Source organism: Mytilus trossulus, chromosome 5 (assembly GCF_036588685.1).
Source record: "Mytilus trossulus isolate FHL-02 chromosome 5, PNRI_Mtr1.1.1.hap1, whole genome shotgun sequence".
NCBI classification, from domain to species: Eukaryota; Metazoa; Mollusca; class Bivalvia; order Mytilida; family Mytilidae; genus Mytilus; species Mytilus trossulus.
The window spans coordinates 5592066-5609049 of NC_086377.1; the positions used below are offsets into that span (position 1 = coordinate 5592066).

At 32.5% G+C, this 16984-nt stretch overlaps 1 protein-coding gene across 1 annotated transcript; it reads left to right on the top strand.

Moving 5' to 3' along the window:
* Positions 1-10743: 10743 nt before the first annotated feature.
* Positions 10744-16347, top strand: LOC134719336 (angiopoietin-related protein 2-like). Its single transcript, XM_063582346.1, has 3 exons — positions 10744-10825; positions 11713-11877; positions 16079-16347. The coding sequence occupies exons 1-3, from the start codon at positions 10744-10746 to the stop codon at positions 16345-16347; spliced, it is 516 nt and encodes a 171-aa protein (XP_063438416.1).
* Positions 16348-16984: the final 637 nt, after the last annotated feature.

The window sequence follows — 16984 nt, forward strand, 5'->3', positions numbered from 1 at the left end:
GCCAGGAGTTTAATAGGGATTTTACGAATCAGCCTGTTGTAGGAATTAATCAAGTCGGATGGAGACATTATGACGTTTCAAAAGGTATGTTCATATGGTAACTAATTCTTATAACGATATACATCATGGTCATAGCATTGAATTGTCTTTAGATGGGAGTCTGAAATATTTACAGTAATTCTTATAATCTTACACAGAAGTTGAACCCTCAGAACTATCGCAATTAACATGTGTTCTCTGGATGACTGCCTTGTAATTGTCATCCTAACTGTATGTGTCTCTGATTACTGTAAATATGGAATTAATTACGAAAAATGAGACAGTGTTGTAATCGCAATAAATAAAAATCGCATTTTGAAATTTTATATGAATTAAACAGGATTAATAAAAATATCGCAAAATTTAAAATCGTATTATAGACTAAAATGACAAAATCGCAATAATAAATGCACGCTATAATTTCTAAATTAACAGTAGTTCGCATGTTGTACAGGTGCGATTTTCAACACATAATGTACTTTATACACGTGTATAATTTTTCTTGTAATGATTGCAAATTGACATTTTAACTGCTTTGTCACGGTTGTAACAATACATTCTCATTCCGAATGGATAATCTGTACATAAACTAAATAATTATAAAATCTAAGCTAATTTTGTAATTTAGTTCTTTTTATATTTCGATATGACCGCTATTTCTCCTATTAGTTCAGACAAACAGGACATTAATAAAAATGTATACTTCTTATGATATATCTTATGAAGGCAGATTGTGAGCGTAAATGAACGGTGACCTCATTTTTTCATTTATTTTTCTATTAAGTATAAGATAATATAAAAAAGAAGATGTGGTATGATTGCCAATGAGACAACTATCCACAAAAGACCAAAATGATACAAATATTAACAATTATAGGTCACCGTACGGCCTTCAACAATGAGCAAAGCCCATACCACACAAAGTCAGCTATAAAAGGCCCCGATAAGACAATGTAAAACAATTCAAGCAAGAAAACTAACGGCCTTATTTATGTAAAAAACAAAAATGAACGAAAAACAAATATGTAACATATAAACAAACGACAACCACTGAATTACAGGCTCCTGACTTGGGACAGGCACATACATAAATAATGTGGCGGGGTTTAACATGTAAGCGGGATCCCAACCCTCCCCCTAACCTGGGACAGTGGTATAAGAGTACAACATAAGAACGAACTATAAAAATCAGTTAAAAAAGGCTAAACTCATCAGATAGACAAAAAATAAAAGTGGACGTGGCCGGATACTTATACATCCCTACACAAAAAGACACAATAAACAGATCTGAGAGTACTCGCAGTTATCTGACAGCGAGTTCAAAGCCATTAACAACTAATAAAAAAATCATGCCTCTAAGACTAAGCAATCAATCCGTACACATCCAACATACAATGGATTTATTGTAAATATGTTACAAATAGCCAGAGCAAAACATGACCTTGTGCAATGCCAAGTTACAGGTATCGAAAGATTGTAGATCTATGAAAATGTATAATGTATTTAACATACTAGTAGTATTTAGTTAGCTTTTAATCTACTTATAACAAAGTCAATATTTATACCAATAAAAAATAAGTTTGATTGATAGAAAAATATGCCAACATCTTGTATTAAATACAAAATTTGATTTAGACCCGCAAGCTCCCTTAAGGGCATCCGATACAGTTTCAAGGGAGTTAACTCTTGGTGCGACGTAAAGCGTTTGAATTCCCGCAAAACGTCACTTTTTACGGGACGTAATGCGTGTAATGTTCCGTAATAAGAAACGTAGTAAGGAATTTTGATGCTCCAATTTCTGTTTCTCCCGCATGCTAACTTCTACGCCATTATAATTAATATTAGTGCATTCGATTCTAACAGGATAACATGATAAGAAATAAAACAAATTACTGTTTCTTTGAGATCTTCAACAAAATATCGTATAGTGAGCAATCTCAAGACGACTGACCCTTTTGATGCATGTCATTTTTATTATCATTCATCATCCATGATTGACATTTTATTACATCACAAGAAACCAATGATATTTTAAAACTAAAACGAAAAATGTATGTAAACGCCGCTAATATAAACAATGACACAACTTTTATAAACGAACACAGGTTATAATTTCTTCCACGTTGCACGTATTTTATCTAACAAAAGGCAATAGCCAACAATATGTTTATACATCCGTAAAAATTTTGACGGGACATATGGTATAGAAATGCCCGCGTCCGTCTGTCCGTCGTAAACATGGTATTATCAAAAATCATAAGACGACGGGCGTATCATGCGCTCGTAGCGCAACTGTTTATTTTTTTATTTTGTTTTTATTTTTTTTATTAATATATTAGAGAAATGACGGAATGACAGCAAATACAATAGAATTTCCAATATAATCAATATTTCCGAATGGCATAACTCTTTTAAAGAATAGTTGAGATGCACTGATTTTCGAGCGTGTCCATACGATATTAGTTTTATAGAAATTTAACAAGAATTGTACACTTGAAAAAATTAATTAACCAGAAGGACCGGAAGGACAGACAGAGGAATGGACGTGCGATATTTTTTGTACGCGCTATATGGTGAAAAAAACATATAGTTATTGACGATTTTGCTTTTGTTTTCTGACCACATAAAACAGAAGATGTGGTATAATTGCCAATGAGACAACTCTCAACAAGAGACAAACATGACACAGAAATTAATAACTATAGGTCACCGTACGGTCTTCAACAATGAGCAAACTCCATATCGCATTGTCAGCTATAAAAGATCACGAAATAACAATGTATGATCAATTCAAATGAGAAAAGTAACGGCCTAGTTTATGTGCTACAATTTATGTACAAAAAAAGAAATTCCGTTTGCAGGATAATGCTTAGGTCACACGTAATTCGAATTCGATTCGCATTAACTAATTCGAATTAGTTTAATTCGCATTCAAAATGGTTTACGTACTTACGTAAATTCTAATTCGAATTGCTATGCGCGTTAAATTTGATGTACTGTCCTAACAACGTTAACTTTCAATTCGTATCAACAAAACCGGATTTTCCAGTGATTAAAACGTGAATAAAATGATTTTAACTTACGGGTATATTTGTAATGAAACAGCAGCCCACCAAACAAAACAAATAAATTTAGAGGTCAACATACGGTAAGAAATAATATACGAGTGTGTACTGTAAATGTACCTGTATGTCAAATTCCAAATTGCCGAGTCTTTAATTTTAAAAGCCATAAAAATTATCAACATTCCGTAATAACTTTTCTTGAGATGTTTCTCACTTAGACCACAATCAGAGAGAGGGATTTGTTATTCACATGATATTTCCGGAAACAATATTTCCAATTTATAGATAGAAAGGACAAGGTATGATAAGGGCTATTTTTGGCCCCCTCTCCAAATAAGTTTAAATTGATATCAATGATGGTCTTAGTGTAGACACTTGAAAAAATAATGATTTTATTGTGTTCCGGTGAAAGGAAGGTTGCCTAGCAACGGTTTTTATGAAGAATGAAAATTATCACATATTAATTGCTTTATCAGTAAAAATTTTAATATTTGCAAATGATATTGTTTGTCCAAGAAGAACTTTAAGTCACAAATGAAAATACCCTTTGATTTTGTTTATTATATGCTTAAAAACAACCTTGGCAACAGAAATGTTGCCTAGCAACGGTTAAAAAATTGGTGCTTGCCCCTCTTAAGTATGAATTAAGCTGTTGTTTGAAGATTTTTTTTTCATTTGGTGTTTCATCCAATATTTTTTCATATACATCTTTTTTTTTTATTCTTTACAAATTCCATATTGAGCATAGCAACACAAGTGTTGCTTAGCAACAGCAAACCATGTTTGAATTAAAGCCAACTACAAATCAATAAGTCATTTTATTGAACAAATCAAATTGAATGCAATGCACATTGTCTTTTTCTAAACATGTTTAGTTAAAAATGAAAACTTAGTTCAATTGTAGGTCACTACACGCTGATCAACAACTAAATTACATAACAAGTGCATATCAACAATGCAATAATAGGTTCTTTATATTTTTTGAAGTATGAGCTAAGTTATTTTTTAAGAATATACTTCTTATACGGTGTTACACTATAATATACACATCTAGATTATCATTATTTTTTGGACGAATTCTATATTGAGTATAGAATCCCACATCTTACTAAGCAACATCAAACATTTTGTTTAATTTGTAGACCGGTACAAAATCTTTGTTTCAATGTGAAAGTCTTTTCATGAAAACAAGAATATATAAGATTTAATAATTTGAGATGAGTTTAAACAGTTTTTAAAGATACTTAATAGTTAATGGAATAAAAGAGACGTGACTTGTACCACATATAGACATTGTGCGGAATAAAATGTCTAATCCAGGAAATTAGGAATTAATATGATGTACACATGTAGGGGTAGGAATAAATGTGTCCTCTGCATGGGTACAAACCTATGGTGGATTAGAAACGACTTATCAGGGCAAAAAGGGGGGTGTATAAATCATTTTTGGAGTTATTAACGAGGCATTTAACCATGAAAGTTAAAGGTCAATTAATTGGACCTTGAGATCAACGGAAAATGATATTGAAATTGAGAATAGAAATAGAGAATGTATCAAAGAGACATCACCCCAACCTATGGAAAAACAACAGCAGAAGGTCACCAACAGGCCTAGGTCTTCAATGTAACGAGAAATTCCCGCACCCGGAGGCGTCCTTCAGCTGGCCCCTAAACAAATATGTACTAGTTCAGTGATGATGAACGCCATACTAATTTCCAAATTGTACACAAGAAACTAAAATTAAAAAAATACAAGACTAACAAAGACTAGAGGCTCCTGATTTGGGACAGGCGCTAAAATGCGGTGGGGTTTAACATGTTTACAAGATCTCAACCCTCCCCCTATACCTCGAGCCAATGTTGAAAAGTAAACGCACAACAATACATACATTTAAAATTAAATTCAAGAGAAGTTCGAGTCTGATGTCAGAAGATGTAACCAAAGAAAATAAACAAACTTAGACTGTTATGATATCTGAGTCATGGCTATACACTGTATGCCAAATATTACAAGTCAATGTATAAAAACTAAATAAGTGTAGACCGGGACAAGTGTGTATGAGAATAAAATTCCAAAAAAGAAGAAAAAAATAATATGTTTAACATAATTAATCCATTCATTTCATTTGAAGCCAGGGAAAATTGACAAAGACAAGTGAAAACTGAGTACAGAATAAACTGTTTTCTTTCACAATGAAATGGACTATGGTTTGAATGGTTTTACAGTAGTAATTTTGAGGCCCTTTATAGCTTGTTGTTTGGTGTGAGCCAAGGCCCCGTGTTAAAGGCCTTACATTGATCTATAATGGTTTACTTGTATAAATTGTTATTTGGATGGAGAGATGTATTATTGGCACTCACATCACATCTTCCTATAACTTTGGAACATTTTTGTTATCTGTAATGATGATGTGAATACTGGCAATGACGGAAAATGGTTTCACTTTCCTGTCAGTGTCAAATGATTTGTGAAATATCATTTAAAATGCATGTATGTGATTAATTTGCATTTTGTATTTTTTGTGTTTTGTTTTTGTGTTTTTGTAATTTGTTTATCAAAATGAACTACAGTTTTAATTGGACCTGAAAGTTACTAATAAGAGTATACTAGTATAAGTTCGGGTAAGGGTGAAGGTTGTCGCCTGTTTAAACGTTTACACATGCTGCGTTTGTTTGCAACTAGTAAGGAACCTGTTCAGTGGTTGTTGTGGTTCATACGTGTTCCTCGTTTCTATTTTTTTTTATATAAAGATTAAACCGTTGATTTTCCTGTTTGAATTGCTACATGAGCCACATGTGTGTCCTTGATAGCTTGCAGGTTGGTGTAAGCCAAAGCTCTGTGTTAAAGGTCGTACTTTGACCTAAAATTGTTTACTTTTTACATGTTGTGTCCTGAAAGAAGAGTAGTATCATTGGCACTCATACCACATATCTTCTTATTTCTATAAATGTTGCAAAAGTTATTTCTTTTGGGTGGATGTGTATGTTTAAGCGCGGATTCATATAAGATGGATTCTTACAGTATGCACCCTTTTATTCATTCATTGTACAATTTTATAAATATAATAAATGAATTAAAACGCCTGATATCGTGGGTTCTGACACCGGCCTGGTCAAACTTAAGACTTAAAAATTGGTATTTGCTGATTTCCGTCAATCAATTGGCATTAAGGGGTAAGAACAAAAACTAGTTGGATCGGAGTGTCAAGTTAGGGTTATATGTCTTCCAACGGACTGTTACCTTTTAATCTATAGCACACTAAAAATTAATGAAACAAACAACCCATTCAGCAACATGATGTCCAAAAGTGAGCACTTTGTGTAAACATGAATTAATATTGAAATTATGAATTAACTGTTAACAGAACTTTATATTGTTTGCAAAAACTACGGATAATATATTCAGGAATAAATAACCTTTATTCACCAAAAAAAAATCGGAATTTTGAGCCATTTATGGTCCTTTGACATTTTTTATTCGACCGTCACTGGTGAGTCTTTTGTACGCGAAACACACGTCTTACAAGCAAGATATTTTAATTATGATGCGTTTTTATTCCTTTCATATTCAATACTTGTTTTATTTTCTTCGACGTGTAAATATCAGATTAAAAAATAAAAGAAGCTTTTATTCTTTTGAATATGTTTAAATTCATAATACATGAAGTGCTGTTATTTTAGAAGATATATGATTGATTGAATGTTGTTTTCTGACCGTCCAGTGACAAATTTAATACTTTATGCATGCAAATTTTAACGGAAAGATATGAAGAGAATGATTTGCAAACAAGAAATACGAAGTAGCACCAAGTTGTCGTCAAGACAGAACAACGGGAAGGCGGGTGACAATTACAAATAATAAGTCCAATAAATTCAACGCCATGACCAAAAGAAATAACTCAAGATACATAATTTAGATCATAAAAGTGTTGGATAGTTTTGTTTAATTTTGATTATTGTTACACTTACACAATTAACTAATTAAAATGGTCACATGGTGTCTTGTTATGTGAGGGGGAGGACAGGGGGTACCCTTCTCCAATCTCCCACCCCTCATCTCCTTTCTCCTGCCAGGACTCTTCTCCTTTCTCCTACCCCTCTTCTCCTTATCTTATTTTTTTTAATTTACCGGAAAAAAGAGATATTTTATTTTTTCATATTTTATTTTTTTCTCCAACTTTTCTCCTTTCTCCCAGCCTTCCTCTCCTTTCTCGTACCCCCTTTCTCCTTTCTCCTACCCCTTTCTCCCTGTCTCCCTTACCCCTGTCCTCTCCCTCTTATGTGATATGAATTACAGTGTATGTTATTATTCACAGTTCTGTAGTTTATTTTCGCCATCTGTATTTTTATTAAATGATTGTCTAAAATGTTAACTTGGCATGCCATACTTGGTAGAAATGCGGACGTGAAAGAAAGCACTTTTCACAAAAGTGTCAACGGAGATTAAAACATTCCAGGGCGACGATTTCGTCAATTATGAAACAAAATACGTATATGTGCACTTTTTGAGTATGAACCAGTTATTATATTCATTCACAATTACGTTCCCAGTATTTCTCTGAAGTTTATCACAGTTCCGTTTATTTTTGGGTCAAATTTCGACGGTCTGCTAAAATGTCACTTTAAATTCAAGAATAATGAGTAAAGGAATATCCTGTTTTCCTGTCTCAAATATATGTTTATTTTTCGTCCTAAAGAAACTAGCTATTATTATAGCGTAGCAGGAATACTTTTCCGTCGTCAGATCTAGTAAATACCGGAAATCATCTCCGGTCCGCAGTTCGGTTAAAAATTTCGATGATTCAATGAAGACAACGACGATTTTTTGTCACTTTTTTGAATTTTTAACTATGAGCGTACTTACGACCCACTAAAATATTTGAACTACATCAACATTAATGTTCAAGGAATGTCTGGTATAAATATGATCGTGGGTCGTAGGTACGCTCATAGTTTAAAATGCAGAAAAAGTTTTGGAAACTGCCATTTTTCTGCCCTTTTCGCGAATCTTGAGGTCTTTACAGCAACAGAGCATGAATAATATCAACGGAAGTTGAAAAATCTATTGATGTTAACAAAAATATAGGTTTTTAACTTTAAGAATAATGTATTATAATTAATGGCAAGTCACTTTTAATTTGAACGAAATTAGGGGGCCGTTCTCTAATGCTTATCGTACCTTGTCCTTTACACATGTTACAAGCAATATTTATACATCTGAAAAATGTCTCTGGTCATTTGCAGAGATAACGTCGAAATTGTCTGCCAGCGACATCGTGCACTTTAGCGCGAACGTTGAGGTTACAAAGGGGGGACGCAACTTTTAGGATAAATCGCGTTTATCATGGAATCAAGAACGGTGACCTATATTTTTTATTTGGGATTTGGAGAAAGCATGACAAAATGCAATCTATGCAGAAAAATTATAAAAATGACATTTTCAGAAACAGTTTATTTCTATTTTTTTAGGTTTAAAATAATACTACTTTGAGCATCTGTTCCGCAATGACAAGCAAGGCTTGAATAATTGTATAGTTATTCATGTAGTGATTTATTTTTTTCCTTTTTGTCACTTATCACAGCTTCAGATTGAACCCGATCTTAATAATTTACGACGAAAAATGTCTGCTCCAAATTTTTTTAATATTGCCTATTTTTTTTTACAAAATTGCACAAATCCCCAATTTTCAGCCTCAATTTTCTCGAAAACAAGCACGGTGACCTATGTTTTATTTTGTGTTTTATTTTATAACTCGCCAAGGCCTACAACATATTACAAATTTATGAAAATGACATTTAATCGAGAAACTGTATTGGATGCCCTTAAACAGTCCACTGATCATACTGTTTGAACTTTTTCTCCACGTGGTTACCAATCAACTGATCATACTGTTTTAAACATGTCCTCCACCTCGGTTACATTTCAATGAGTATAGTCCTCCACGTTAATACCAATTTATTGATCATACCGTTTTACACATGTCCTCCACGTGACTGTCAATCTACCGGTCATACTGTTTTCAAAATGTCCTCCACGTGGCTACACATCTACCGGTCATACTGTTTTAAACATGTCATTGGCGTGGCTATCAATTTACCGGTCATACTGTTTTAAACATGTCCGCAACGTTGTAATTAATTCACTGGTTATATCGTTTTAAACATGTCCTCAACGTGAGGATTACAACTCACCCAGAATGCTTTTCAATGGTCTACATCTAGACATATTTCATGCAGGTGTTGACATGAATATCAATAATGTGGTAATTTTTTTTATAATTAGGTCTTTCCACTTTTCTGTGGAAAGACCTATTGTTTTTCTTCTGATTATTTTTTTTTTTTTTTCTTCCGCCTAATTTTGTTCTTGCGATAAACATTTGTTTCGCAATATGTCGCTTAGATATTTGGTATATGATATCGAACAGTTTATGCGCTTTTGAAATTTACCCTGTGTAAACGAATACTTTTTTTTGTAGGAGTTATCTCCCCAAACACTGTTTTCCTTGTTAGCGCAACTCCTTCGCGACCGTAAAATATTATGACAAATTTATTTTACAAAATTGCTCGTTATATCCTTCGCATGATTTGTCCTATTTTGACCGAAGTGATATGAACGCTCCATATGAGAGTTATTTCCCCTTATGCATTTGATATAAGTGATATGCATTTCTATCTTGCAAACCATAAGTGCTAGAGACCAAGGATCTTTTGATTTGAGGTCCTTGGCACAAAAAAATGAAAATTAGGTCAAGGTCAAAGGTCAAGGTCAATTTCCAAATTTTGATTTTGGCTTATTTTCACTCTTTTTCATTACCTTTTAAGATTTCGACAAATTATTTTTACTAAATTGTTAGTTGCGACATGTCGTAACTTATAAATTTTGATTGAAAGGGTGCGTAGACAATAAATGGGAGTTTTGCCCCTTTTATATTTAGAATTATGCGTAAAGGGATAATACTCATGAACCATACATAATACAGACATAGGGTCTTTTGTTTTGGAATCCTTGGTTTATGACCTTAACATTGAGGTCAAGGTCATAGGTTAATTGGACGTTCTAGATTTTGACCTTTTCTTGAAATTCATATTTATACATCATTAAGCCATAGGAACTGAAATTTTCAACTGAATTTTAATATTTTCATATCAAAATAGATACTTTTTGTTGGAAAGACCTTCAATTGTTCTTTGAACAATTGGTTTTTAATTTTATAAATATCTGTTTACAAAACTTGGAGTATTTCGAAAAACCACGGATCTTTAGCCGTATTTGGCACAACTTTTTTTTTGACTTTTGGATACTCAATGCTTTTCATACTTTTACTTGTTTGGCCTTATAAATACTTTGATATGAGCGACCCTGATGAGTCCTATGTGGACGGCACGCCTGGCGTACTAACTTATAATCCTGGTACCTTTGAGAACTATTTTATTTATCATCAAAGCTAATAGATTACTTACCAAGTTGCAACCTGACAACATACATGTATAAATAAAAAAGGGGGTTCCAACCCTTAGAACCATCTCCTGGATCCGCTACTGAACCTGAGAACATACATGTATAAATGGTACTGTATATGCTTTTGGTTTGCATTGTACTCTTTTATATCTTTTTTGTTTGAAGGTATTCCAACACAGGATGAATGGTTCAGTAAATTTTGATATGAGTTGGTGGAGTTATAAATATGGCTTTGGAAATACAGACACTGAAGGTTGGATAGGTATGTTTATTTTCTATGTTTGCTATGACTTAAAATCATTAATCTGACACTTAATGGTAGTTACAATTCAAGTTATAAATATTTCAATAAATGTTATGGCTGTATATCTAAATATAGATAGATATAACAACACACGATATGAGTGCCACTGAAACAACTCAGTCCCAATTGGTAAAAGTAAACCTATAGAGTCCAAACTACTACTTCCAATTCTTCACAACTGAACATCAGGTTCCACGCGTAGGACCATTGCAAACACATGTTGTTTTCTAACATACTCCCTAGCATTGTAAAACATGTATCAAATAGTTCAGTGTTTGGTATTTTGAAAGATCAGTAAAAATGTACAACAACAACTTGTTTATTTCAAAATCGCTAAGACTGATAGTTAAAACGATACAAAAGATTGCTGTTTATTAATAAATGGAACATGAACATTGACTTTCAAAAAGACAAATACAACTTGAAATAGTGAAATACATGTCGACTTATTGCATCGCTCGTAAGACTTTCGTTTTATCTCGTAAGTGTTTCCGGTAAAAATATATTATTAAGTTATTTTTACAAACCCTATAAAAAAGAAGATGTGGTATGATTACTTATGAGACAACTATCAACAAAAGACCAACATGGCAAAGAAATTAAAACCTACATTGTGCTTGATTAATAACCAGACGATAACTATCCACCATTGACTGACAGACGAAAACACTCATGACTACATATTTCTTTAAACCATTAATAGATATATACATCATATTAGCTTATAAAAAGTACGACAAATAACTATATAAATTGATGTTTGCCACTACCAACTGTTATTATAAACTACAGTTTGTTGATATAGTGTAGTTTACGATGCTATATATCTAATTTATATTATTTAGGAAATCGCAATTTATACTGGCTCACTTCGTCCCGTAAAACTGAAATGTTGATTTTGATGGAGTCGTGGGATGGAGTGTGGAAATATGCCAGTTATTCTGAGTTCTATATCAATGATGAGTCTGATAAATACCGTTTAAGAGTTTCAGGCTTCAGTGGAACAGCAGGTATATTTACAACCGCTTTTGTTTTGCCTGTCTATCATACACTTATGAGATTTATGTTTTACTGGCCCTCTTACTTTAAAAACATAAACAAAATATTGAATGTTCATGCACGAGGGCACACCACATTGCAATATTGGTCTTGTGTGGCTATCAGTACACTTTAAATCCGTAATAAATGTATCAATCATTTTACAAAACGGCACAATTTGTTTCTTAAAAAGGTGTCAGGGCAGAAGGACGAGGCAGGAGGAAAGCAATGGCAGCGCGACTGAGAGTACCAAGTGCGCGGCGCTCTTTTATTTTGGGGTAACAAGACCACTGACTGATATAACCACAGATATATTCAGTGAAGGACACTCTAACAATACAGTTCAATTTAGTACACATGAACTGAGATTAAAAATAAACAAAACAACGAAAATATATAAAAAAATAAAAACAAACAAACAAACAAACAAACAGAAACAAACAAAAAAATCCTTTCAAAAGAACAGAGACAATGTAAGCTATAAAAAAAAATTACCACAGGTTTGGTGGTAGCTAAAGTCAAGTGTTGGGACGGATGCTTTCTCTCTAAAAAGTTTTCTTTGGAATTCTCTTATCTTAACTGTTAATCAGATTAGAATTTAACTTGTTTGACCGTCACGTCACGGAGAACCCTTTAATCTCTACCATTAAAAAAAAACAAATTGAAAACTTGATGTTTGATTCAATTTCAAATATACCTTACGGAATTAAATTTCTTAGCAGTGTCATTATTTGTGATCTTGGACTTTTATTCAAGTACATGTAGATCGTATGAACATGATAAATAAACAAAGTACGCAATAACTAATTATAGAGATATGTTTAGTATCTCATTCGATTTCTATAATCAATAGTATTAATAATAAAACTCCTGCAATGTATCTGAAAAAAGTAAAATCACAAAAATACTGAACTCAGAGGAAAACCAATACGGAAAGTCCATAATCACATGGCAAAATCAAATAACAAAACGCATCAAAAACGAATAGACAAGAACTGTCATATTCCTGACTTGGTACATGCATTTTCAAATGTAGAAAATGATGGATTAAACCTGGTTCTATAGCGCTAACCCTCTCTCTTTAATAACAGTCTCATCAAATTCCGTTATATTTACATGATGCGTTAAATAAACAGTCACACTTAATAAAATAGTCAAAATATGGGTACATGAGTCATCATCGCATAACAATTTTAAAATGAGCACACTACAAAAAATAGGAGTCGTCTCTTTATTATATAAAAAGGGAAACCCACTTCTTTTAGACAAATATAGACCAATTACTTTACTCAATGTTGATACAAAGCTTATGGCATATTCTTTAGCACAACGTCTTAAACCAATACAAACTAAAATCATCCATAGTGACCAAAATGGTTACATAAAAAATAGGTATATTAGGTTTCAACATTCGTCAAATTCAAGACGTAATAGACCATGCAGAATACGTTGATATTGAAGGAGCATTGCTCTTCATAGATTTTCCCCAGGCCTTTGACTCATTGGAATGGCCATTTATGTATGTAGCACCCAAGAAATTCGGCCTTCCAAATCCTTTTATCAAATGGGTTCAAACTCTGTACAAAGACATAACCGGTTGTATGTTAAACAATGGGTGGGTCTCATCACCATATAACATTAAACGCGGTATTAGACAAGGCTGCCCGTTAAGTTCCCTGATTATTGTTATTGCTGTAGAAATTTTGTCCTGCAGAATAAGACAAGACAACAACATCAAAGGTTTTCAAATTAATCTAGATACTAAAACACAAAGTTTAAAGATTTCTCAATTAGCTGACGACACAACACTTTTTCTAAAATCAAAAGATGAAGTACGTCACACTCTTAATATTATTGAAATCTTTGGAACGCTATCAGGTTTAAAATTAAATAGATCAAAAACTGAGGGCATTTGGTTAGGAAAATTAAATCATTGTTAAGATAAGTTTGAAAATATAACATGGAATAAAGGACCAATAAAAAGTCTAGGAGTTTATTTTGGAACAGATCGAGCTGAATGTGATAAGCTGAATACTGAAAAAAATGCAGAAATGTGACAATTGATAAGTAATTGGAAAAAAAGAAATCTTACAATGATAGGTAAAATAACAGTTGTAAAATCTCTTCTTATACCTAACCTTGCATATTTAGCTTCAGTCACAAACCTACCACATGAATTTATTCAACTATTATCTACAATTTTATATGGGATGGTAAACGAGAAAAGGTCAAACGAACCACCCTTAGCAAAAAATACTACTGAGGGAGGGCTAAAAATGACAGATATAGACAATTATATAACTGCACTACAATTAGCATGGATAAAAAGACTTACTGCAGATGATTTTGCTAACTGGAAAGTAATTCCGACATTTTACTTTAATAAAATTGGTGCTAATTCCATGCTACTTTACACGAATCTAGACAACATTTACTCTACACAAAACCTACATAAAACTTTACCAAAATTCTACTTAGAAATTGTAAAGTCTTGGTTCAAAGTACAAAATTTAGATAATACCAAACTCAATATGAATTTTAAAAACATTAGACAACAATCTTATGGGAAAACAAACTGATAAAATTTCAAGGAAAGTGTTTAGTTTTTATAAATTGGATAAAAGAAGGTATTATATACGTTAACGATATAATAGACCAAAATGGTAATATCTCTCAAGAAATAATATCTAATAAAGTATCCTCAAAATCCAATTTTATGTTTGAAATTTCAAAACCTAATTATGCTATACCAAATGAATGGCTCAAGGTACTTAAATCAGAAAAATCAATAAAATCAAAAGTAAACTTAACCTTTGCATTAATACAAAAGAAAAAAATAAGATAATAATTTTACAAGTAATGGAAACAAAACAGATATACACACACATTAATAGTGGAAATGAAGACACGCCTCCAGGTTTCTTTAAATGGAAACGTGTCCTAAATTTAGATTCGTTAATCCCAATTAAATCAATGCTAAACTTTATATTTACTTATTTAAAAGATAACAGATTAAAAATATTTAAATGGAAATTGCTGCATTATATCCTTCCTTGCAAACAACTGCCTTTTCAATGGAAGATAAAAGAAGACAGTAAATGCGACTTATGTAATGTAACAGAAGATTATAAACATTTTTTCCTAGAATGTCGTTACTTTAAGACTTTTTGGGAAAAGATCAAAATACTATTAAATAAAGTTAAAATACGTCATCATATCCTAAACTATAGACATCTCATTATAGGATATAAAATCTGTGATATCAATTATTATGATATAAATCTGTTGGTGACACTCATTACATTTTCTACCCACAAGTGCACTCACAGTTCAAATTATAAAACTACAAATTTTGATGTGTATGCCCTGTTAAAAAAAGATTTTTTGAACTACTTAAATATTTCGACACTTTCAGGTGGTAAGCATGGTAAAATTTTGAAAGACATAAGCTTGTACATATAATTATTATTCTCGCATATATGCTATATGCAAATTTATTCAGCAATACATGTGTCTCTATATTATTTAATCTTAAAACCACGTGTTGTGGACTTCGTCATGATCATGATCAGTGATAAAGATTAAACCCCTACTATCCTGACGCATCCTTCATTTAATATATCACATACTCATAAATAAATATACTTATATAATGTACTTCAATTCGTAACCAAGTATGTTCACCTACATAATTAATATATAACAAACTGCTTCGACTGTTAATTTGCCTCCATCGTGTAATCCTTGATCAATAGGTCATGACCAGGTCAACCAGCATACATACAGAGTCAAAGCGGTTCACGATAGTATTTTTTCCGGAAAATAATTTCTGTAGTAATCTGTATAATCTGTAAACACAATATTGTAACATGTAAATCTAACCATTTATTATTAATATTAATTTACTGAACAATCTCCTTGTTTGTTCAGTAAAACTAACGCTTCAGGGATGCCCTGTCAAATGATGTAGACATGGTATTAATTATAACAGCAATAGTGCAATAAATCAGATTTTAGATAAAAAAAAACTATTTTAAAAGGGACAATTTAACAGAACTTAAATTGAAATTAATTAAGTAATAACCCCAAGAATGAACAAATCTAATTTTACGCGTCACTTTCATGTCAGTATTGTTTGTTCATTTCTTTCAATATATGTTAAAACTATTTCAGGTGATAGTCTGATGCACATGACGACCTTCACCACGCCACAGGGAGGTCAGCAGTTCAGTACTTTTGATCGTGATTATGACGCATGGTGGGGAAAATGTAATCCTATTCATCACCGAGGCGGATTCTGGTTCAACAAGTGTGGAGCATCAGACCTAAACGGGCTTTATTATAGTTCTGCTCTAGATAAATCCGCATCCTGTAATTGGTTCACGTTTTCAAACAATCACCAGTCTCTTAAGACAACTTTCATGATGGTCAGAAAAGTATGAATATAGTTGTGTTTTATTTTTCCTCATTCGGTCTGGGTATGTTATCTGTCGTTCTGAAGGCAAATTGTTTAAGTCCTAATTATAAAAATTGAAATGCTTTATGGTGAGCCAGAATAATTGAAGACAAATGTATGTGAACATCAACAGTACAACTTTTTTCCCACTATTATCAAAAACCCTGGTTTGATGCATGTCTACTATCAGACAATTCTCAAAACGTCAAGTTACATATATTCATAGTAATGATAAGGGTGTATTATTCGTTCTTATGTTGCACTGTCCCAGGTTAGAGGCAGGATTGGAATCCCGCTTTGTTTAACCCCGCCACTCTTTGTATGTAATAGCCTGTTCAAAGTTAGGAGCCTGTAATTCAGTGGTTGTCGTTTGTTTATGTGTTGCATATTTGTTTTTCGTTCATTTTTTTTATATACAAAAAAGTTTTCTCGTTTGAATTGTTTTACATTGTCATTTCGGGGCCCTTTATAGCTGACTATGCGGTATGGGCTTTGATCATTGGTGAAGGCCGTACGGTGAAATATAGTTGTCATTTTGGTCTCTTGTGGAGAGTTGTCTCATTGGCAATCATACCACATCTTCTTTGTACATTAATCTTAAATTGTATACAATTCAGCTATTT

Coding starts and splice junctions, on each gene's coding strand:
- LOC134719336 (XM_063582346.1), top strand. CDS start 10,744: ATGAATGGTTCAGTAAATTTTGATATGAGTTGGTGGAGTTATAAATAT. Junction 10,826..11,712: donor AGACACTGAAGGTTGGATAG/GTATGTTTATTT, acceptor TATATTATTTAG/GAAATCGCAATTTATACTGG. Junction 11,878..16,078: donor AGGCTTCAGTGGAACAGCAG/GTATATTTACAA, acceptor AAACTATTTCAG/GTGATAGTCTGATGCACATG.